This window comes from Diceros bicornis, chromosome 18, assembly GCF_020826845.1.
Source record: "Diceros bicornis minor isolate mBicDic1 chromosome 18, mDicBic1.mat.cur, whole genome shotgun sequence".
Classification (NCBI taxonomy): Eukaryota; Metazoa; Chordata; class Mammalia; order Perissodactyla; family Rhinocerotidae; genus Diceros; species Diceros bicornis.
The window spans coordinates 41535629-41559980 of NC_080757.1; the positions used below are offsets into that span (position 1 = coordinate 41535629).

At 49.2% G+C, this 24352-nt stretch overlaps 1 protein-coding gene across 1 annotated transcript; it reads right to left on the minus strand.

Moving 5' to 3' along the window:
• Positions 1 to 1959: 1959 nt before the first annotated feature.
• CAVIN1 (caveolae associated protein 1) lies at positions 1960 to 15200 on the minus strand. Its single transcript, XM_058561017.1, has 2 exons — positions 14326 to 15200; positions 1960 to 4431 (listed from the first exon to the last, which is right to left on the minus strand). The coding sequence occupies exons 1-2, from the start codon at positions 15010 to 15012 to the stop codon at positions 3730 to 3732; spliced, it is 1389 nt and encodes a 462-aa protein (XP_058417000.1). The 5' UTR covers positions 15013 to 15200; the 3' UTR covers positions 1960 to 3729.
• Between the last annotated feature and the right edge of the window lie 9152 nt (positions 15201 to 24352).

The window sequence follows — 24352 nt, forward strand, 5'->3', positions numbered from 1 at the left end:
ATTTCTGGCCAGCAGACTCCCTAAAGAGCATGCTAAACAATAAGAACTGGGGCAAGGACCAGACTTTTAAGGGACCTTGTGAGCCATGCCAAGTTTAACCCTTTGGTCGAAGGCAGGCATTTAAACTGTAAAGTATATTTTCTTTAATATCTATATCTGTATCTATCTGGCAGTAACATGGGGAATGGATTGGGAAGAGAATCTAAAGTCAGTTCAAATACTCCAGGTGAGAGCAGATGAGAGTCTGGACCAGTCCAAGACTGGCTGCAGCTGTCTTCTCCTGACCCCAATGGAAAGTTACCTCTTAGGGATCAGGACGTTAGAGGTACCATTTAGAGACCTGATGATTCAATCTGAGGCTATAGAGGAACTTCCTTAGATCCCAGGTAACATTTGATGGGATCCTTTGAGAGACAATACCCCTAGGTTTATTGTCTGATTCTAACCCATGGAAATAACACTAATGATGGGTGGGCAAGTTCATGACTGGTTGGTGGAAAAGATGCTTTGTGAGTGTAGGACCTTGCAATGCCCATCAAATCCTATTGGTAGGCAGTCTACTATTTCATCCATCCTGAGACCAGCCCTCCTTCTCCCCTCAGCTGCAAGAGAAGAGGAAAAGGAGTAATTTCTGATTCTGGGAGAGCTTCTGGAGCTGCGGCCCACGATGCGCGGTACAGGAGGAATGCCATGGTGCATGGGCCAGCGGAAAAGTGGCTGTTCAGAGAATTAGGACCACTCTTAGTGGTGCCAGAATAGAACCGGGTAGGAAAGATACAGCAAAGTAATTTCGCTGGTGTTGAAAATGTGGCTTTCACGCAAAGCGGCCGGGGGTGGGGGGCGGGGGGTGGGGGGGGTGGCGCTTATGGAAGGAAAGGGGGAGGGGCCCGGAGCCTTCCTGCTGTAAGAAAAGTAAATGATGGCCTGGAATCCCAGGGCATTTCCTGGTTTCCCTTGGGCTTATTACTCCACAGCTGGGGTCCTGATGTTCCCTGCTTCTCACAGCTGTACATCTGTATCCCAGAGGAAGAAGGATCCTTGGTATGTCTCTCCTGGCAGGAGGAGAGTTTCCCGGTTCCCAGGCTCTGAATTTTCAGCATCAGTTTTCATTTCTTTCGGTGGGACAGCAACCCTTTCTGGGAGATTTAGAACTCTAGACTCTGCTGTGCTTGCTGCGGGAGTGGGGCAGGGGAGTCAAGGGAAATGCATGGCTCATGAGGAAGGACTCAGCTTGTTTGAGATAGTGGCAGGAGGCTGGGATAGAGCCCTAGAAATGACATTATTTTTATTAGGGACACCCCTTCCCAGGTGAATCTGATGCAGGCCGAACCCACATGATGATTTGAGTCCATTGCTCTAGGAAATGAGTAACTTGGGGGCAGGTGCGGCAGGCTGCTCATGGGGAAGAGAGGCTGCTCAATGAAACAGGTGCCCATCCCAGGACTGTGGGGAGAATTAAACACGCTGTGTGGCTACAACTAGCATATATAACGTGCACTGGAATCCTTTCTCCATGACATTCAGCCCTCTGTGTCGAGGCCTCTGACTTTTCCCCGCCACTACACTGCCTCCGCTAGGCCCATGATTCCGAAGTGTGCATTTGGGGGAAGCTCAGGCTGAATACAGTAACTGGGCCTGTCTGGAGGACTAATGCCCTGACAGCAGGAAAGAGGTTCTAGACAGTAGAGGGCTACAGACTGTAACAGCTAGACTGTGGGGCCAGGCTGCCTGGCTTAGAATCCCAGCTCGAGCACCGTCACTTACCAGCTACATGACCTTAGACAAATCACTCTATTTCTTCATCTCTAAAATGGGAATAATAATCCCCCACTCCCCACCCAGGCAAGTGAAGCAAGTGTAATCCAACAGTCCTCTCTCTCTTTTGCTCTCCCTGGCTCCCTCCTGTCCTCTGTAACTCATCCTATATAACTGCCTTTGGAGAATACAATCTAACACAGATCCTTTTAGAAAAGCAGGTTTATTGGTCGGGCTGCTCACCAGGACACAGCAACGTGAGAGGCTCCCCAGAGCCCACAGGAAACTGTATCTGCCCACAACTCAGGCCCCTTCAGCCCATCAGCACCAAGGGACCTTGTCCCACAATCCCCATCCTCCCTCAGCTGATGTGTCTCCAACCATTCAGGAGAGAAGGGAACCAAGAAAGGGGGGGGGGGGCAAAGCTTTGTATTGTAAAAAAGGTTTGTGTCCCCAGGCTCCCTCCCTCCACCCCTTAAAATAATTAGCTGCAATTCTAAAAAGCAGAGCAGGGAAGATAAGGCAGAGGAGGTGGGGGGAGAAGGAGGAAGACTTCAGCCCTCCTCTTTGGGCTGTGAATGGGGGGGAGGGGAAAGTTGTCCTTGCTTCTGACAAGCCACCTTTACTGGTGAGGAACAGAGGGACTAAAGTGTCCTGAGGAGAACCTGCTCAGTGGACTACAAAGATTAGGCCCTTCAGACTGTAAGCAGCCCCCAAAGATCCAGGAGAGGAAGCCACAAGGGCAGGAGGTCTTGGCAAGTTCTGCAGCTTTATGATACTAGCTTTAGGGAAGGATCTTGCGAAGAAACTGCCAGGAGTGAACCAAGGCTGGGTTGCTCTATACACAGGCATACTACACTCTCCTCACCACCCCTCCAGCTCTCAGCTTGGTGGCCTGGCTATTAACACCTTGCTCTCTTTCCAGTCCCCCTCCCTCCTAATTCTCAGCTCTCTGCAGCCTTGTGCTGCCTGTTCTAGGACCCTAAGTATCTGAGCTTTGAGAAATGAGCTGCCCCTAAGGCACCAACCATCCAGATCCCAGTTGAAGGATGGGAGGTTTACCTCTCTCTTCTCTTTGGATCATCGCTTTTGCACACTGTCCTCCCTCCTTATCCTGAAAATGGTCCTGCTGTCCTCTGAGAACCCCAGTAAGATGAGATTCTCCTCCTGTGTTTCTCATGCTGCTAATGAGGAGAATTCTCCTCTCTTCACCCATTTCCACCTTCTATTTCCCGTTCTCCTTCCCAAAGCCATAGCCATGTGCTCCTGTGTGCAGTTACATAAACATGTAAGTGTGCCCCTCCTCCCACATGTATGTCCTTCCCCACCCCTCTCCTTCCCCAGGCCTCTGCTTGGCTCCAGCCTTCCTTGTTGAGACCTTTTGCAGATACAGCCTGTGCTAGACTCTCATCCAGGATCATGGCTCGCTCTGCCCTCTCTTCCCCATTGCCCCAGGTTCTCCCAAAAGCTGCTTCCAAGTCCTTCCAGTATGGGGCCTCCCATGTGGGCAAGGGAGAAATGGTAATTTTGGCTTTGAAGCTTCCAGGGATCAGGATGAGAAAGAAGAGCTCAGTGAGCAGGAATGGCAGCAGCTGGGTGTGAGCGTAAGGGGGAGACTGGGGGAAGGCAGCCTGCCCCAAGGGGGCCAACCATAGAAATGACAGCAGTTTCCTCTAGGATCCCCAACTTGGACGACCAGGACACGGATCACTCCCCTCTCCATTTCCACCCAGACTGTGCCCAAATTGGTCTGTCCATCGTGGAGGCTGCCTCCTCCTCCTGTCTTAACAGCTGTAAGACTTGGAGGGGTGCTCCTGGGGTTGGGGGTGTGTGTGCGTGTGTCTCAATTTAGAAACATCTCAGCCCTTTCGGGGAGAGAGAGAAGGTGAAAGAGAAAGTTCAGAGAGGGAGAGGAATCCGGGGCGGGGGCGAGGAGAGGCGGGGCGCCCTCCGGGGCAGAGCCCCGCGTCCCGCTCAGTCGCTGTCGCTCTTGTCCACCAGCACGGCGTCCGACTCCTCGGTGATCTCCAGCAGCGTGTGCACGTCGGGGCTGCTCCCGCGCAGCAGGTCGGAGGCCTCGCCGCGCTCCGCGCCGCCCTCCTCGTCGTCGGGGCCCACCTCCACCATCTCGGTGGCCTTGAGCACCTCCACTTCGCCCTCGCGGATCTTCTTGACGTGGAAGGTGAAAGGCGGCACCTTGTAGACCGCCGTCTTGGAGCGCGCGTAGACCACGTGGTCGGGAGTGAAGGACTTGCGCAGCTTGTCTCGCGAGCTCTTGAGCTTCTCGCGCCGCTCGGCGGGGACCAGGCGCGTGCCCAGCTTGTTCATGCGCTTCTCCAGCGTGTGCCGCGTTTTCTCCAGGTTCTCCTTCGTCTTGAGGCGAGTCTTTTCCAGGTTCTCGCGGGTGCGCACCTTGGTCTTCTCCATCTTCTCCTTGGAGAAGGCCTTCTTGAAGTCGTCCACGCGCCGCAGGCCGCTGCGCTTGATGCGCTCGGCGCGCGACTCCTCGATGACCTCCTCCACCTCCACCGCCTCGTCCGACGACAGCTCGAGCGCCGCCGCGTCATCCTCAGGCCGCTCGCCCTCGCCCAGCTCGTCGCCCTCCTTTTCTGGCACCGCCTCCGACTCTTTCAGCGACTTGCCGATGCTCACTTTGGACGGCAGTTTCACTTCATCCTAAAAGGAGAACAGAGCGAAGAGATGAGGGGGGCAGAGCGGGAGGGCTGAGCAGGCACTTGGGGGGACGCTGGGCGAACCCGAGGCAGGGCAGTGGTGATCGTGGGGAGTGTGTGGTACCCGTGAAATCGGCCTGGACTTGTTCGCCATTGTATCCCCAGCACCTGGCACAGAGCTGGGCACCTTATGGGCGCCCAATAAATATGTGTTGAATTGGGGCTGGCCCGGTGGCGCAAGCAGTTAAGTGCGCTTTGGAGGCCCAGAGTTCCCAGGTTCGGATCCCGGGAGCGCACCGAGGCACGGCTTGTCAAGCCATGCTGTGGCGGCGTCCCATAGAAAGTAGAGGAAGATGGCCACAGAGGTTAGCTAAGGGCTGATCTTCCTCGGCAAAAAAGAGGAGGCTCAGCATCGGATGTTAGCTCAGGGCTGGTCTCCCTCACACACACACACATAAAAAAAATGTGTTGAATGAATGGTAACTATACAGACAGAGCGAGGAGGGCACCGACCTTCGAGTCGGAATTTGGCCTGTGGTGTAATCGCACTTCAGTTAAATATCTCTGCGGCCCTCCAACGCTGTCCTTGCGCCCTACATCTACCCGTCTTTTGTTAAACCACTTCTTACCCTTTGCATCCCGAGAACACAACTTTACTTTGGAAATGGGCAGAGCGCCCTCTGGTGCACTAAGTCGCACACTGCCCCAGCCAGGCCGAAAAGCAAAGGGGTTTGGGAAGAGTTTGTTTAGGTTGAGGAGTTGGGGGAGGGGAATGAGCTCACAGCCCATATCAGGCGACCTCCAAGTAGGGTAGCTTGAAGGCAAGGTAGAGGGAGTGCGTTTCTCAGACTTCAGACCGTTTCAGAACCAGCCTTAGGGAAGGAGGGCTGTGGCCCATGGCCCCTCTCCTTGACCTCCTCATACTGTTTGGCTCCACCAGTGGTCATTCCTCCCTCTCCCCATGTAGAAATTGAGGGAGGAAAGAAAAGAAGATGGCTGGCAGCCAAGGGCATGTTTTTTCCCCAACATGGACATTTCTTCTGGTTCTGACTTTGCCTTGGAATAGAAGGGAGGGAATACTTTTCCACGCTTGCTTTTTTCCCAGGGAGTTCAAGGGACCAGGAGGTGGTCCCAGATTCCCTGAGATCCTGGAGCTCAGACCCAGTTCTTCCCTCTTCCCCTGGGAGGACCTAGCAACAGCACTGTTGTGCATTCTGGGAAGATTTTCCAAGATCCTGACTGTGGGCCAACATTTCAGAAACTCAGGATCAGCCCCCACCAGAAGGTAGGGGAGGCTGAGCCCAGAAAGAGAAAACGGGCATAACCCAGAACATAAACAGGATCTCCTCTTTGGCCCAGACTCTCTTCAGGGATTTCAGGTGAAGGAATGAGAGACAATAGTTTTTCTAAAGGGTTTTCTGAAGACTGTTTCCCAGAATTGTAAGAAAATTCCATCTGAGAAAAATGAGGCAACATGAGCCACCCGCTCTCATAAACACACGCGCACACTGTATATGTTGGCCGCTTGGTATCTCTGCACCACCTGCTGCAGAAATTCCTTCCCCAGCCCCCAACCTCTCTCCTCTTCCCTCCCATCCACATCCCTCCAGAGTTTCCTGGTTTACACTGAAAACTAGGAACACCCCCTCCCAACTTCCTTCCTTCCCTGTCAATAGCATTAACAGGGACAAAGAAGGAATGCTGGCTCCACCTCTTCTCCCAAACTGGGCACCAGCTCTACTGGGCACCAAGCCACCTCAAGCTCTCATTACTCAACTACACCTCCCAGGAGGCAAGGTGACCTGGGCATAGGGCATGCTGGGACTTGTAGTCTCCACCTGCCATAGCTGGCTTAGTACTATCATGGGCATCCTATAGCATTCTGTCCATCCCTCTGCTTCTTATCATTCACGGAGGCATTGAAATCCCTGTTCTGAGTGTAGGAGTGTCCCAGCCTCTCTTGGCATTCCCTCTGATTTCCAGTTGTATCCTTTGGGCCTCCTTTTGCAATCACTTCTCCCCACCTGCTACTGGAGTCCTCTCTCTTACACACCATTTTAGGACTCTCTGGCATCTAAACTCTTCACTACCTCTTCATCCATCTCCACCCAGAAGTTACCTGCAGCCCCAGTATCAAAAAAATTTCAGCTCTGATCTCTCTTTCACAGCCTCCCAGACTAAAGAGCCACCCACGCTCCACCAAAGAGTGGAGGAGAAGCCCTCCTTTCACTAAGCTTAGACAGTGTGGATGGGCTAGGGAGGGATTAAGGGTGATGGGCGGGGAATAGTCAGGAAACAGTCCCAGTTGCTGGAAAACAAATCCACATTGTCTCCCTGCCCCACCCCTGCATCCCTGATTCTCCCCCCTGCTCCACCCCACCCCCTAAAGGCTGAGCTGGCTGGTTTTCCTGGCTTCTGGCTTCCCAGATAAAGGTCTTTGCCAGCTGCGCTTAGAAGTGAACAGGGCTGGGGGAAGAGTTACAGACTTCTTGTAGCCAATCCCATCTTCCTAGTGCCTGGTGAAAGGTCTCACATACACAGGAAACAATCCCGGTGAAGGGAGGGTTATTCCTGGATTTGGGCTCATCTCCCCCAGTCCAGAAAAGTACTTGGGAATATAACCCCATTCATTGTAGGCTTCCCCCAGGGTGATGGCTTACACCAGAGGAGCTGCCTTCTTGGTGGAAGGTCAGGGGATAGGGGAAGAAATAATATGACTTAAGTCCCTGGACAATGTCCAGTAGACTGGCTCTGGAGAGGGTGCACCACTGTGACTTTAGCTTTTCCCCTCCATTAATTGATTTTCTCTTTGCTGCCTCTTTCCAAGCCAGGTTTCCCCTTTGACTCACAGCCTTGGAGTGCTGTCTTGGGCCCACCCAGTTGGCCTGTTGCTACAACCACCACCAATACAATCCCAAAGCACCTCCTCCCACCCTGGGCACTCAGGCCAGGCACCCTTGTCCCACCCCTACTTCCCTGGCAGAGCTCCTAAACCAAAGGAGGGGGCTCAGGGTGGCCGAGAGGGAGGGCTCTGCTTGTTTTCACGTTTTTATTAAACAAAACCAACACTCCCAAAAGGCTTGGTTTCCAGAGTTACCTTTAATGACCAGGTCTGAACAAAAGCATACACAGCTTCCCCTGCCCCCCACCAAGCACTCACAGCTCCCCAACTCAGGAAGGTACCAGTCCAGGAAGAATTTAGAGGAGCCCCAGGGCAGCTCCCAGCCCCTTCTACTCCACTCCCCAACTCTGCTGTATAAACTTAAGATCCTCTGGCTTAGGAAGAGAATTTTTATATCATAATTTAATTGAGCACCAACTATGTGCCTGGTCCTTGGCCAGGCACTTCACATTTGTCAGGGAGAAGGGACAAGTGTCATATGGCTCTGAGTAGGAGCCTCTCTTGACTTAGAGCTAACCAGCTCTGTCCCCAACCACTGCCTGGGAATGGCCAGAGAAGACACTGGAGAGGTAATTCAGAGACCCAGGATCTGCTTAGAGAGTATGGTGGAAGAGGGTACAGACTAGGGGAGAGGTGAAAGAGAAAGATGTCTTGAACACTCAGGACCTCCACTTTAGGTTGCCAAGACAAGTGGGGAGGGACACCAAAGGCAGAAGGGTCCTTCTTTTCTGCTATAGCATGATTCTCAACAGGGGTGACATTGCCCCTAAGAGGGCAGAAATTGATTCTTGGAGGAGGGGGAGATCTTAGATACTGAATCGTTTGTGGTGCTCCAAAGAGTCCTGGTGGGTAAACAGATATGTAGTAAATCTGTAGTAGTAAAATTTCATGGGAGAGGGGACAATTGGGGAAAAAATGTCTAAAAGGACTCCTTAAGGGGATGATCATCAAAAAAAAAAGGTTGAGAAACACTGTGCTATAGGGAGGCCAGACAATCCAAGCCAGAGCCACGTAAAATGTCCCTCCTTCTGGCCTCTCTGAGTTGGCAGCTTTTGGGTGCCCCGCCCAAGGCAGGATCTGGCAAACACAAGGGATCTCTTTGCAAAACATTTTCTAAAAAAACTGGAAAAAATAAGTGTAAATGTTTTCCCCAGCTACAGCAAGGGGGTGGAGAGGGCACAGAATAGACCCCAGGCCTGGGCCACATGAGGGCCCTCTCCAAAGAGGCTTTGAGCCAAACTGGCCTGTCCCTGAGGAGGAGGCAAAATGGAGAAGGGGAGGGAGAATCAGAAGCCATGGCGCAGTCAAGCAGGGCAGCATTGAGTGCAGCTCAGGTATGGTATCTGGAGTGTCTACAATTAAGACAGAAACCAAGGAGCAGGAGAGAGCCCCTTCCCTTCACCTCCCACCCCACTGCACACACTACATTCCCCTGAACTCTGCATAACGCAAGTGTTTTCGCAATACCCATCACCCACCCACAAGCGGCAGTGGCTTGGGAGAGGCTAGTCCTCCCAGCACTGACCACCACTGAGCAGTGCGCTGATGGTGGACTGGAGCGGCACCCCATGTCCATGGCTCCATGGGACCCAGGAGACCCTAAGTGCCCCCACCGGCTGTCGGCTTCACAGGGGTGGGCAGAGGCACAGGCTCTGGGTAATAGGGCAGTGTCCTAGGCGTCTGGTCAACGGGTGGGAGCTCAGGCACTGTCTCAGGCTTCAGCTCAAAGGGCTCAGTCTCAGGCAGAAGGTCAAAAGGCACGATCTTGGGTGTGGCCAGGTCAGAGGGTGCATTCAGCTTCTTCTTGGGCTAAGATGAGGAAAAGGGGTTTAAATGGGACTTGGGACGGGTGCAGATGGGGTTGAAAGAGGCCTTGGTGGGCATGCAGAGTTGGGGCTGGTGAGTAGGGGTGGGGAGGGAGTACACAGTGCATTAGCATGGAAAGAAACCACATTGTAAATGCTTCATCAAGAGGGCCCCGGGGCTGAAAGGAGTGGAACAAACTGAGGCCCATGAATTAATAAACAATTTAAACGGAAACTCCCTCTCTTTCTCCCTCTAGAATCTTCCCGTCTCATCCTTGGCCTCCTACCTTCTATCCCTACCCAGCTGTGGTTGTGGGATGAGGCTGTTAGGGGGTTGGAGTGACGGGGAAAGAGGCTGCTGGGGGTGGAGGAGGAGTTTTCTAAGAGGGCAGTTGTTGGACTCCAACCAGGGAGGCTCTGATGAGTACAAGAGAAGGCGAACAGCTTCACTGTCTTCAGAGTCAGGCGCTGCTAATCCCAGTTCTCGTCATTCCCCCGGGCAAGGTGGGCCCTGGGTGCCACCCAGGATAAGGAGAGGGAGAGGCATGGAAGAGGGACATCCTGGCTATTTCCCTTTGGCCACATCCCCACCTCCTGCCTCCTGCCACCCCTTCCCCCACCCACACTTGGGATATCAGACATCAAGATGCACAGAGAAATCAGGATCAAAAACCAAGCTATTTTTATGACAGGTGGGCCTGTGTCCTGGGGCACCCAGCAGCAGCTCCCAACTCTGCCTCTTGAGGGGCTGAGTTGCCATGGACAATTAGGAGAAGTTGGGGGAGAGGGACAGTTGGGAGCACTACCAGACTAGGGCAACAACAGTGTTGTGTAAAGGCCTGCAGCCACGAAAACACAAAGCAGCAGGTGCCAACCTACCCTGTAGGGTATAGGGAGAAGATGGGAGTGGCAGGGAGGCTGAGGAGAAAGGAGCCAATGTGGTCCTCTCCTAGCGAGTTGCAGAGTCCACGTCAGGGGACACCCATGCTGGCCAGGGAGCGCCACTCCTTACACCCTGACCCCTCCCCTCCTACTGTCATTGGACCAGGTGACCACACATTGCCTCTACCTCAGCACTCATGAAGCTGAGCAGCTAATGGCCAGCAACCTTAGGCACTCTTAGCCAACACTGCACACCTACCCACACACACACAAAGCAGCCCCAGTGCCAGGCAACTAGCTCCCTCAGAGAATGGAGGAGCCAGAACTAACCCTCGGTTAGGGCTAGCCTCCCCCCTAATTTCTGATGCAGAGCCTGGGAATGGAAGGAGGAGGTGGGGAGCAGAAAGTGCAGCAGAAGAAGGGCTACACCTGGGTTCCGGCCCCAGCCACCCTCAATCACTTGAGTGACAATAGGCAAATGACTTCCTCTCTCTGGGCCTCAGCTTCCTCCGAAACAAAATGAAGGAGCTGAAGTTGATTATCTCTAAAGCATCTTCCAGCTCAAAAAGTCTATAATGAGTAAATGATGAAATATTCACAATGGTATGGTTCAAAAAAATGGAACAAACCACCACTCATCTCTGAAGTTGGGTTGCCTAGCAACAGTATTCCCTCTCCTCTCCCTATCAGTTGCCCACTCGGTGCCATCTCCTCCCCTTTTGATTTTGACCTTTACAATAGTCAGAAGTCTTTTTCTTTACTAAAGAGAAAAAAAAAAATCAGAGGGAGAAGTATGGTTTCCTTTGGTCTTAGAAATACCCCTAAAAACCCCCTACCTGCTTTGGATCCAGTGACCAAGGAAAACAACCCAAACTCAGCTTTTTGGAGGAAGGGCATAATAAGCACTCTCTCCACTAGGCCACCAGGCTTAGGAGGTGAGAGGGAGCAGAGCCCCAAGTTGGGAATATTTTGGGGCAAAGGTTTGGGGTTCTTCTGGAATAAGGTAGCCCTGATTTGCCTAAGTCCAGGGAGGAGCTATGGGTTGGGTTAGGATTTGGGGAGGAGAAGCCAGCAGGCCCTCATTCCAGCCCTGGTGTCCTCCCCTTTAATGCTCATGAGCCACCTAATCCCTTAAATGCTTCCTGGTCCTATCCTCAAGCACCTGGAGCCGGTCTGATGGGTCCATGTGTAGATCACTAACTTCCTTATCAAAACTGCTCCAGAAAACATGTATTTCCACTTTAGGCCCCCTTTCTAGATTCCAAAAGAACTCTAATAATATCCAAATTGTTGTCTGGGAGAATTGGCTCTTTAATGATCACAGTTCCTCCCATTTGCATGGTGCCCACAATTTGCCTGATCCTCCCAGCAGTTCTCAGTCCACTGACTCCCAGCTACTAGTAGAATTCACGTCTCTCATTCACTAGCTGTTGCCTAGTTAGGTGTTGCCTGATAGGATGGGATGCCAAACTGCTGGTTTTTGTTTGGGAGACATGGAGGGAAATGCCAGAGAAGGACAGTAAAGACTCAGAAGTGAGTTCAAGGTGAGGGCTCTGATATCCTGGGGTGGGAGGTGCTGAATTTCGTGTGTGTGTGTGTGTGTGTGTGTGTGTGTGTGTGTGTGTGTGTGGTTGGGGGGGGTCAAATGCAAACTTAACCTATGAAATCATTATGTCTAGCAGTTCCCTGAATCTGGGGTGGGGCCACACAAGGGATTCCCTCCTTTATCCCCCAGGAAGAAGATGTGAGAGGCCAGAAGACCTGATCCCACAGCTGGGGCCTTCCCACCCTTTCATTCTCCCTTCTACCCCACCCCGTTTGCCACATCATCACCTCCCACATCTGCAGGATGTGGAGGAATATAGCATCCCCCCCACCCCTACCCTGCCCCTGTTCCCATGCTGGAGAACTCACACCATCCCAGGAGGCCTTTCTCCAAATCTGTCTCTGCCTGGCCACCCAAGCATCCTACCCCCCCAGCCTGACTTTACCATAAATGTTGCCGCCCCCAATCTTCCCTATTAGGTTGGCCAAGGCACAGAGCTATTTTTACTTCATTCTCTTCCCAGGCCTACAGACCTCAGGGAGGAGCAGCCTCTGCTTTCCTCCAGCAGCTGAGTACCCCACCCCTCTGCCCCCACCTGGAACATCTGCTCTACAGCTCAGGGAAGTTCTGCTTCCCTGAGCCCCACCCTGTTGCTGGAATCTTTTCCTTATCTCTGAGCTCCTCTCTGGTCTGGGATCACTTTAGTTCTTAGTTATTTCCTCTGTAGTTTGGGGGCTCAGGGTCCCCAGCTTGAGCCATTCCTTCTGCCTCAACTCTCTGTCCCCCACTAGCCCTGATTTAGTGAAGATGTGGTCAAAGCCCCCGTGTGATTAGACCCCCTCCCCCCCACAGACGCACAATATACAGACACAGATCCCTGCCAACTGTCGAGAGGGAGTAACAGCGGGATGCCACTGGCCTCTGCACAGAAGTCTTTCTCCCTCCATACCTGTCCTTCTCTCAGAATCTCCATCTTTGACACAGGGAGGTTTACCTTGAGGCTGAGAACTTTCCCAGATTCTGTGGTCTGGGCCACCCATCCAAGCCCGTCATGGCAACCCTCTACCTCGCCAGGCTCTGGAGAAAAGACAGAGCTGGCAGGCTCTCCTGGACCCCTATCTTGTTCTCCTTACCTCCATGCACCCCAGGGCTAGGCAGATCTCAAAAAAATCTCACTCCCCCCCCGCCCCCCATCGTGCTTCTCCAAGCAGTTAGATTAAGTGGAAACAACTCTGGGCAAACATTTTCTACCAGATAGTGCTGTATGGGGGGGAAGCAAAACTTCTTAAAGCCCAAGTGCCTTTTGGGAGGAGTCCCTGGGCATTGGGGAGAGGGGGGAGAGTGCCACTTCTGCCTCTCTGTCCCACCACCACCTCCTCAGATAAGTGCCAGCTCACCACCTCCCTGTGTCTTTTGTCCCCAAACACTTGTCGCAATCTGCATCTTTCTTAGCTCCTCCTAGAGAGACTAAGCCAAGGACTTCACTACATCCCCGTTGGTCTCTCAGAACCCAGCTTGACCAGGCCCCAGAGCAGTTGGTGAAACCACAGCTCCCTGATAGGGGTCCTCTCACCTAAGGGGTGTGCAAAATCGAGCCTTCCTTTTCTTTCCATTCCCTTCGATAGGGAGAGGAAGGGGAAGATGGAGCCTACATTAACCCCTCCACCCCCAGGATCTCCCCTCCTTGGGGTAGGAACATCAACCAGACCTGCCAACAGCAGAGATGAGGCAAAGCCAGACCAAAAAGATCACCAAGCCCTTAGCTCAGACCTACCCCTAATGGACTGGGAGAGGGAGTGGAGAGGAGCAGAATTGCTGAGATTCTCAGGTTTATTTGGGGTTATGATACAAAAAGTACATTTTTATCCAGGCGGGAGGAATGGGGAGAGGTGCAAAGGGAGCAACAAGCGGCCTAGGCGGAGCCTGGGGCGCGTCAGTCTCCTGGAGCCCGCGCGCCGGCTCTTGGGCCACCCACGCAGGCATGCAGGGTGATTCACTGCGCCCAGACCGCGGGACCCGGAGGGGGCTGTCCATTCCCCTCCACCAGTCCCTTTTGCACTCCTCATGCCGCACCCCCGCCCGCCCCGCCTGCTTCCAGCAGGCCGAGGGTACCGACGCGCCACCGTCTAGGGTGTCCCCAAGGGCCTAAAAGTGCCTGGAGGCCAGGAGCAGATCGCAGCTAGGGGACAGGGTAGGCAGCCGAGGCCGATGCAGGGGCGCGGGGTCCCGAGGGGTGTGCTGGCGGTCTCGTCCCTCGCCTGGCGCAGCCCCCGCCGGTGCGTGCCTGAGCCCTGAATCACCCGCTATATTGGGCGGGCAGCGCCGGAGGCCCCAAACCCGGCCGCGCCGCCAGTGTCCGCTTACAGCGGGCCCCAACGGCCGCCAGGGACTCCTGGCTTTCCCCAAAACTTCCCCCAAGTAAGAAGACTTTTGACAGAGCCAAGCTGGGAGCGGTCTGCAAGGGGCAGTGTCCCCGACTCTAGCCCACTAACTCGGTTCTGACAAGAGTTTGACACTGGAGAGAGGGGGCTTGGTGAGGAGGCGCAGGGTGCAGACCGCGCCCCTCTGCGCCCTCCAGGAACCCGCTGCTCACCCCACTCCACCCCACCCCAGCAGCGCTCTCAGGAAGGAGGGTGAGTCCTCCGAACCAGGCCAGGCTGGTGGGAGAGCCGCGCCGCGGGCAGGGCCCCCCACCGCAAGCCCCTGGCCGGGGACAGCGGGCCGGGCGCGTAGCCCTGGGCGCGGTCCGCCCCGCCAGCTCACCTGGTAGATCATGACTTTAAAGTTGCGGCGCCGCAGCAGCTCGGCCTCGTTGACCTCCAGCTTCTTGATCTGGCCGGCCTGGCGCTCCAGGCTGCTGCGCACGGTCTTCACGTTGACGCTGACCTTGCGCACCTTCTCCAGCAACTTGCTCACGGTGTTGCTGGTGGTGGCGTGTGCCTTGCCCAGCTTGCTCAGCTCGCCCTGGATGCTCTGCACGGCGCCCTCCATTTCCGCCTGCCGCTCCTCCAGCTGGGCTTGGGTCAGCTGGATCTGGTCGACGGCGCCGATGATTTTGTCCAGAAGGCTCAGCACCAGCACGCCATTCACCTGGTCGGACTTGATCAGCTCCTCAGACCCGGCCCCTGAAGGCTCCTCCGCCGCTGGCGCCCCCGCGGGGGAGGACCCTGGGTCCCCGGCGTCGGGGTACCCGGGAAGCGGCTGCTCGATGATTTGGAGGTGGGTGTCCTCCATGGCTACCCGGAGCCGTGCGGGACCGCCCGGGTGGAGCTGGAGCTGGAGCCGGAGACCCGGAGAAGAGGAAGAGCGGGAGGGGGGAGAGCGAGAGAGCGGAGAGCGCAGGAAACTCGAGCCACGTCCGTGCGCCCCGGGACAGCGGCCAGAACTGTGGGGCGGGGGATCTGTGAGCTCCCCGGCTCCCAGGCCAAACCCCGGAGTCTCCTCGCCCATTGGCTGGCCCCACCCCAGAAAGGGAGGGACCGGGGCAGAAGGGGAGACCGATGATGGGGAAGGGGGGGCAACCTAGGGGGACCCAAGAGCCGAGAGCCCCACCCTTCCTAGGATGGTTGGAATAGTTGGAGCGGGAGACTAGGGCCTCCACTGGCAGCGGAGGCGGCGGGAGCGGGACTAGGGCGGAGGAATGTGAGCTGGAGAAGGGAAACAGATCCTAGAATGTTGCTCTACTTTTCCCTCGTGTTTTTGTTTGCTCACCTGCAAACCTCACTCAGCCTTTTAAGTTCTAGAGCGGGGAATCAGGTGGAACACGATATCCTGAAATTATATGCAAAATATTGTGTTGTATTTGCCTCTGCGCAGGTTTTGAGAGGGAAAGGATCCACGGCTTCCACAATCTTTTCAAAGGGCCTCTACCCCCCCCCCCCACCAAGTTACCAATCACAGTTATAAAAGCTTGAAGGGTTGTTTGGGGAAGGGAAGGAAGAGAAAACCTAAGTTAGGGTCACAATGGTGGTCAGGCGCTGCGAAGCTCCTCTAGGTTCCTCTTAGAATTATCCTCACAGCATAGGATTAAACTGGGCAGTAAAACACAAAGTAATGCCTTTTACCCACCTCTCACCTCTCTCTAAAAATCACCTTTCCCTCCCTGTACTTCCCTTGCCCCAGAGGCCTAGCTGACACTAACCTCAGAGAGCAGGATCCAGGAGCACGTCCATCTCTCTAGATCCCAGAGTCTGGCGCTCAGCAATCAGATCATCAAATCCCACCTCCTCATTTGACAGACAAGTGGCCTAGAGAGGGCAAGTGACTTACTGGAGGTTACTGGCAGGTTAGCGTTGGCTTGGTGCTCAAACCAGGTCCCTGGCCTCCTCTCTTGCTCTTTCCATTTTAGCACCCTACCTTTCATTAGGACAGGGAGGGGCAGGCATGGCCACTCACATGTGCTGGTTTTGAGCCTACTGACTTGAGGATTAACTTCAGACATATTTTCAACCACAATGGAGCAGGCCGTTACCAGCAAGAACAAGGAGGACCCTTAGCTCAGAAGTCCAGGGAAAGAGAGGCTGCCCATTCTCCCCCATTTTGTTCTCTAGCACAGCACTGGAGCTGTGAGTTCCCTGGAGCCACACCAGGCCCCTTTGTCCCAGGAAAAGCTGCAAACCTTTTCCCTGGTTAGGAAACCAAGCTTGGGTTTCCCCAGTTGGATAGATGTTGGCCTTGGCAAAAGGTCACTTCTAGTCTGGCATGCATTATATTAGGAAGAGTGAAAAACTGCTCTGTGGGGACCTCGGGCCACATCAATCCAGTCAGAGAATGCTCCAACCCAGAAAGGAACTGGAGAGCTCACTGTCTGGGATAGTCTGGGATAGCCCCAACAACCAATGGATAAAATATTTTCCCTAACCCTTCAGTAGCTGTTTCCTCAGAAACAAGTGGCTTTCTTGTTTGAGATTCAAACAGAATGAACTGGTGTATAAAATCATATGTATATATAGCTGCTAGAACTGACAGATTATCAATTTATTTTAGAATTTAATAGAAAATATCGCAGTTTAAGTTTCTTCCATTGAGGATTGATAAGACTTCTAGAAAAAAGAAGAGTGACAATAGAAAACCTTACTGGACCTTCATAAGATTCTTATTTTTAAAAATTTGATTAGATTATTTTCACAGGTGACATACAAGATACAAATTTCAAATAGCACACTGAGAAATATAGCAAAAAGTTTTCTTTCTACCCTCATCTGTGGCAACTAATTTCTCTCCCAGAAGATAAGAATTGTTACTATTTTTTTGTGGAAACTTCTATAGAAAGTCTCTGCACATATGATCAAATATATATATTGCTCAGCAGTTTGCTTTTTTTTTCAGTTACTGATACATGGTGGAGACTGTTCCATATCATTATCTGTTGAGCTGCCTTGTTTTCCAATGTATGGTTGTACTATACTTAACCAGTTCTCTGTCAGTGGACAATTAGAGATTACAATGTAAACATCACCTGGGGGGAGGAATGCTGAAGAGGAGTTTTAGTGGTTGATTTGTTCTTGCTAAAATGAATTAAGTCCTTGCCATTCTGGCTTTCCCATCGAGAAAGATTTTCTGTTCTTCAAAAAGGAATGCCAGTATTTGTGGATGAGTCAAATTATGTCCCGGGGATAGCCTAGTGAATACGTCTCTGACTCATTTGATGCCTCCTTAACAGAATTTTGCAGGAAAGGCCCCCTGCCTACTATGTCCAAGAAATATCTGCATCAACAAGTTTCTCTCCTGTTCCTCTTCTTACTAAATGCCAGCCAAATCCAACAGGGGGCGTGCTGAGTCTTGGTGCACTAGTTTTATCAACACGGACACCCAGAACTGGAGGGGAACAATCCTTCTCAGAAGACTTCACTGTGTTTTGGTGAAAATAAGCAGTTTCTCTTCATTTGGAATTGCATTCAGCATGCCATTGCTTGCTTTCAGGGTCGATGCTCTGCATTTTCCATTGCTCACTCTGCTGAAAGGCATACTGTTCCATTGTGTGCTTTCAGCTGCTGAGGCAGAGTCTGTAAAGGGGCTAAAGAGGTGGAAATAAACAATCCTTTGGCCCAGGAAAATAACACCGGGATGCAACCATGTCAGCAGCTGGAATTTCATAGCGCTGCATTGTATTTCTCCATCCATCTATTCGTTAAACAAAGTGTGTGACTACTTACCATGAGCCTATTACTGGGCTATGACTTCAAAGAGGATCAATAAAGCCCAGTCCCTCCTGTTGAGAAGCTCATAGAGCAGTGGAGACAGATGCATAGTTTCTGATACAAAGTGCAATTTGCTCCAGCAGCTCAGGAAAGTTTGCCACTACTTCCTGGGAGAGTGGAGAAGGGTTCACAGGAGGAGGGTCTCTAGGTGTAAAGGAGGAGGAAGGGCACACCATTCCCCCTCTCCCTGCAGTGACAGCATGAGGTGTGAAAGTGCCGGGGTGGGGGTGGGGATAGCCAGGCGTTGCTCATCTCTTATCTGGTGCTGCCATAATTCTTATCAGTTTACATTTAGGGACATCCAGCAAGGTGTGAGGGGCACAGCGTGCAATATGTTCCATTCGGTTTTGGATCCGTGCTGGGAGAGATCCTAGGGAGACAGTGTGTTTTGTTAATAATAAACAGTTGGGAAGAATGATGTGTCTTCACATTAGAGAAACCCTCCGGCTCAGAAAACCAGTCCTCTGCTGCTGGCTCACAGGCACATATGAAAAATGCCTATAATATTTGTATATTTTTCTTCTTAAAAAATTCCTTCCTTTCTTCTCCTTCAAACATTAATATGTAGGGTAACTTTCCTAAACCAGAAAAACAATCAAAATCACTTATTAAGTGCTAATTTATGTGTAGTGTCGTGCTAGAAACCATTCAAAGGACACGGCAAATTTGCTGTGGGGTGAGAGTTTTAGTCTCAGGGAAGCAGTGATTCAGGCAGAACACAGCAAAAAAATAAATTAATGAAAATGCCATACAACCTTTCCTCCTCCTCTGCCTTCAACATGCACTGGTCTCTTTTGTCCTGAAAATAAAAAACAAAAACAAGCATGTAAACAAACAAAAACTACAGTCTTAATTGGTTGTACCTTCCTGTCTCCTGTCTCCTCAAGGTTAAGTTCATCTGTTTTCTCTTGTTCAAATTTCATTGTTTTCTTTCTTTCTTCTTTCTTCCTTGCTTCCTTTCCTTCTTTTCCTTCCTTCCTTTCTTTCTTTCTTCCTTTCTTTCTTTTGCTGAGGAAGATTGGCCCTGAGCTAATATCTGTTGTCAATCTTCCTCTTTTTTTGTATGTGAGCCGCCACCACAGCATGGCCACTGACAGACGAGTCGTGTAGGTCCTCTCCTGGGAACCAAATCTGGGCCACTGAAGTGGAGCGCACCAAACTTAACCACTAGGACATCGGAGCTGGCTCTCATTGTTTTCTAGTACTGCTGCTACAGATCATCCCTCATCCCCAATTCAGTCCTTAAACTTCTGCAGTTTATCCAAAAAGGTGTCTTCCTCTCTACTAAAAGAGCACTTAAAATTTGCTAATAAACTCCATATTCCACCCATGATCTCCTTTGCTAATTTTGTTTGAACTCTGCCGAATTTAGCACTGCTAACCAATTTGTCCTTGAGACTTTCCCCTCTTGGCCTCTGTAAGGCTGTCTTATTTTCATTTATTTCTTCCATTTGCTAGCTTATTTTTTCTTCCTTTTATTTTCTTAAAAAAAACCCCAGCTTTTAAAACTGCTCAAAGGGCTGGCCCCGTGGCTTAGCAGTTAGGTGCGTGCGCTCCGCTGCTGGCGGCCCCGGGTTCGGATCCTGGGCGCGCACTGACGCACTGCTTCTCCCGCCATGCTGGGGCTGCGTCCCACATACAGCAACTAGAAGGCTGTGCAACTATGACATATAACTATCTACTGGGGCTTTGGGGGAAAAAAAATAAAATAAAAAAAATAAAGTTTAAAACCAGTGGCACAGACATCAACTCATCTGAATGGATGCTGTTGTCTATCGTGCAAAAGCAGAGTTCTGGTGGTCCCTGCTATGCTAGGCATTACCAAGGGTCCTAAAGTAGTTGCTGAATCCCATGAGGCCAGGAGGAGCAGTGGTTATTTACCAGTACGTCCAAAACTATTTTGATATTTTAACAGTCAGCCTTGGGCTCTGACCTCTCTCCTAAATGCCAAGCTCTCTCTCATCTCCCACTGTTTACAGCCCTAGTTGGATCATCTCCCATTGTTTACAGCCGTAGTTGGATATCCCACCATCATTCCAACTCAACACATATAAACTAAACTTAATATCTTTCCTCAAAAATCAGACCCCTCATGACATTCTTACTTCTATCGATGGTACATCATCCTCTCAATCACCAGAGCCTCCAACCATGGAGTTATCTTTACCTCTTCTTTCTCCCTCACCTCCCAAAGCAAAGGAAATCCCAAGTCCTCCCTGTCCTTCCTCATAATTGTTCCCCTGTCATTCCTTTGCCCTCTCTGGTCCAATTGTTACCAGTTGATGCCTGTGTTGTTACTGCGCTTTCCTACTTTGTCTCTTTGTCTCTAACCTCTTCCCTCTGGTTCATCCTGGATGCTCAGCACTGCCAGCTAATCTTCTGAAAATGTTACCTTGAATTGCTGTCTCTCCTCTGCAAAAAAACCCTTCTGTGGCTTTACCTTATTTACTCCATATAGCAGAGATTTATTAGTTTTTGGCTGCCAGATTTTGCCTGGCACCTACGATTTAATACATGTTGATTATTATTACAAATTCCCACCCTTTTTTTACATTAACCTCCTGCTACTCCAGTTTGCTTGCTAGACCCTCTTCCGAAGATACGCCATGGGCATCATCCCCTTTGACATCCCTTGTATTATTGTTTCTTTCTGCTTATGTTTACTCTCTCCAACCAAGTTCTTGTAGGCCAGGATTTCTTTTTTTTTTTTTTTTTTAAAGATTTTATTTATTTATTTCCCCCCCCCAAAGCCCCAGTAGATAGTTGTGTGTCATAGCTGCACATCCTTCTAGTTGCTGTATGTGGGATGCGGCCTCAGCATGGCCAGAGAAGCAGCGCGTCGGTGCGAGCCCGGGATCCGAACCCCGGGTCGCCAGCAGTGGAGCGCACTCACTTAACCACTAAGCCACGGGACCGGCCCAAGGCCAGGATTTCTTTGAAACCAATTCAGCACCCAGCAGAGTTTGATATATTCAAAGGCACTCAATTTAGAATTAAGGCTTGAAATCAATGAATTACGGAATGTTAGATGGGTCCAAGGGACCCTCGTGTGCAATGTTCTTCCAAGATCATGTAGCACCTTAGGGATCATCTGATTAAATGTTTTTCAGATGAGAAACTAAGGCCCAAAGAGGTGGGGCAAACAAATGGAAACTTGAGTCAACATGAATCATTTTAGAAAATGAATTAGTAGAGTTTAAATTATGGAATAGTAAACAAGTTTTAAAAGAAATTCAACTTTATCATTGCCTGTTGTATATAGTTAGCCTGGTCGCAAAAGTTTTCCTAATAGTGATTATGCTTAATTTCTCTGTAATAAACAGATAAGTGGAATTTGAAATGAGAATTATCTATTTGCATAGCAGCAATACTTGCCACAAGTCCTTCTATTCAAGAGGGTTTAAATTTTTTTTAGCGTGCCCAGTGTTATCTATAGGCAGAACTGGTGGCAATAATGAGTTTCTCTGAAATAACTTGGAAATATGGCTATCCTTTGAGAGTTTAACAAATTTACTTAACACATAATGTGAATATTCACAATGTCTCCTAGACCCAAGGAAATAATGACTTGCTTGAGTCTAATCAGAGATTAGCAAGCTAAAGAAAATAAGCATCCCTGACCAAGATAACAGCAAACTTTATCCCAGTTCTATGAATTATAATAAACAGTCTATTTATCTAAAAAGATAGAGGAGGGTTTCTGTTAATTTAATATTTGTTTAACTGAATGTATAATCTGATTAGAATAGATTATATATAATCTATTAGAATAGGAGAAATCCATTTTACAGTAAACATCTGCTGAACAGAATGGTTACTCATGACTCTGCCTTCAAATTGGTGTATGATTTCAAGCAAATGACTTTCCTTCTCTTAGTTCTTCACCTCTCTCTTAGTTCTCAGTTTTTTCATTTGTAAGGGAAAAAATAGGAGTAGATGATTTTTTTTTAAATTTTATTTATTTATTTATTTTCCCCCAAAGCCCCAGTAGACAGTTGTATGTCATAGCTGCACATCCTTCTAGTTGCTGTATGTGGGACGCGGCCTCAGCATGGCCGGAGAAGCGGTGCATCGGTGCGCGCCCGGGATCTGAACCGGGGCGCCAGCAGCAGAGCGCGCGCACTTAACCGCTACACCACGGGGCCGGCCCTAGTGGTTAAGTTCTCATGTTCTGCTTTGGGGGCCAGGGGTTAGCAGGTTCGAATCCTGAGCTCAGGCCTAGGCATCACTCATCAAGCCATGCTGTGGCGGCGTCCCACATACAAAACAGAAGAAGATTGGCACTGATGTTAGCTCAGGGCCAATCTTACTCATGAATAAAATAAAATAAAATAAAATAAAATAAAATAAAATAAAATAAAATAAAATAAAATAAAATAAAATAAAATAAAATAAAATAAAATAAATAAAATAAAATAAAATAAAATAAAGGCCTGTTAAAAGAAAGAAAGAAGAAGAAAAGAAAAACAAAAAGCCGGTCAACCAATTACAATGTGTGGACATTATTTATATCCTGATTCGAAAGAACAAATTGTAAACAAAAAAGGTTTATGAGACAATCAGGGAAATTTGAATACTGATTAGATATTTGCTGACATCAAGGGATTATTAAATTTTAAGGAGTGATAGTGGCAATGTAGTTATGCTTTAAAAATAATCCTTATATTTAAGAGATACCTACTGAAGTATTTACAGATGAAATTATATCACATCTAGGATATGATTCAAAATAATCCTGAGGGAAATGGATGGGGATATAGATGAAATGAGGTTGGACATGTGTTAATCATTGTTGAAGCGAGGCGATAGGTACATAAGGATTTATTATTTTATTCTCTCTACTTTTGTCTACATGTCAACTTTCTCATAATAAAAAATACTATGGTTGTTTTGAGGATAAAATGTGTTCATATATGTAAAGGGACATGTCAGAATGGTTGACACACCATTGGTAGAAAGAAACGTACATGACCCTTTTCTCTTTCATGCACTTGAACAAATCAAGAACCGGTATTCAAGAAGACTTTCTGTTAAACCCATTCTGTTGCACCTGAGAGGACCCCCTCTATTAACTTTTGAGTTGGAACCAAGACCAGATCTTTAAAACAATACACTCTCAATAAGCACAGTGTTTAGTGTTTAGCAGCTATGCACATTTAAGCAAAATCATTTCATTTGTGGAATCTGGCCCCTTTCCCAGGAAACAATGTTTCCATTTCATAATGTAACAGAACAGGAAGAGTGTGAACTCTTGTTTGGATATGGATTCCTTCTGCTCCACTCAGATTTCCTAATTTCCATTGTGCTCTGGGTGTGAGAGTCCAGCTGTGCGTTGGTGGAGTGACTCATTTTTCCACCAAGACACATATTTCTATGAATCTCAGGGCCTGCTGATTGGTGTGAAAGAGCAATCAGCACAGATTTGGTTACTGGATCCATCATATGACTTAAGAGAGATGATTTAAAGTTTTTCCATGGGCTTAAATTGAAAGAGGCAATTCAACTATTCAGACAATTCATACTCCAAAACCTTTAGTGTTTAAAAGTGGTTATTAAGAGCAGCTACTTGATAGCACAAGGGAATAGAAAGGAAAGAGAAGTGTAATCTATGTCCTTTGGCTGTTTAATAATCTCACTGAGGAAATAAATACACAAGAAGTAGAAGGATTCCCAAATAAATAGATAGCATTGACTACAAATGTATATAAAATATATCCGTCAATGTTTAGGAGCTCTAGAATAACAGAGCGATCAAAATGGGAAGAGGCTATCTGGAAAAAATTTCATTTACAAAATTTTTAAATTATTTAAAATTTACAGAAAAGCTTTTTTTAAGACAAAAAGATTATTTTTTTATGAACCATTTGAGAGTAAGTTGACAACCTGATGTCTCATCATCCCCAAATATCTTAGTATGTATTTTCTACAAACAAGGATATTCTGATACATAGCCACAATACGATCATCAAAATCTGAAAATTAACATGAATATATACCACCATCTGGTTCTCAGCAGCCTATCAAATTTCATCATTTGTCTCTATAATGTTCTTTATAGCTTAATGATCCAATCTGAAGAATTCTTCTTTAAATGTTTGGTACAGTTCTCCACTAAAACTGTTGCATCTCTTTAGTCTCCTTCAATCAAGAGAATAGTTCCTCATTCTTTCCTTGACTTTCATGACTTTGACATTTTTGAAGATTACAAGACAGTTATTATGCAGAATGTTGTTCAATTTGGGCTTGTCTGATGTTTCCTCATGATTGGATTTAGGATATTTATTTGGCAGGAATAGCAGGAAAGGGATGTTGTATTCTTCTCATTGTATCCTATCAGGTGGTACACGATTCTGATTTGCCCATTGCTAGTGATGTTAACCTTGATCTGTTGGTTAAGGTGGTGTCTGTCAGACTTTTCCAGTGTAAAGTTACTCTTTTCCTCTTTGTCATCCATAAGTATTTTGTAAGGTGGTATTTTGAGACTAAGTAAATATTCCATATTCCAATTTCTCAAAAAGCACAAACTACCACAACTCACCTAATATGAAATAGATAGTTTATCTAGCGCTATAACTGTTAAAGCAATTTAA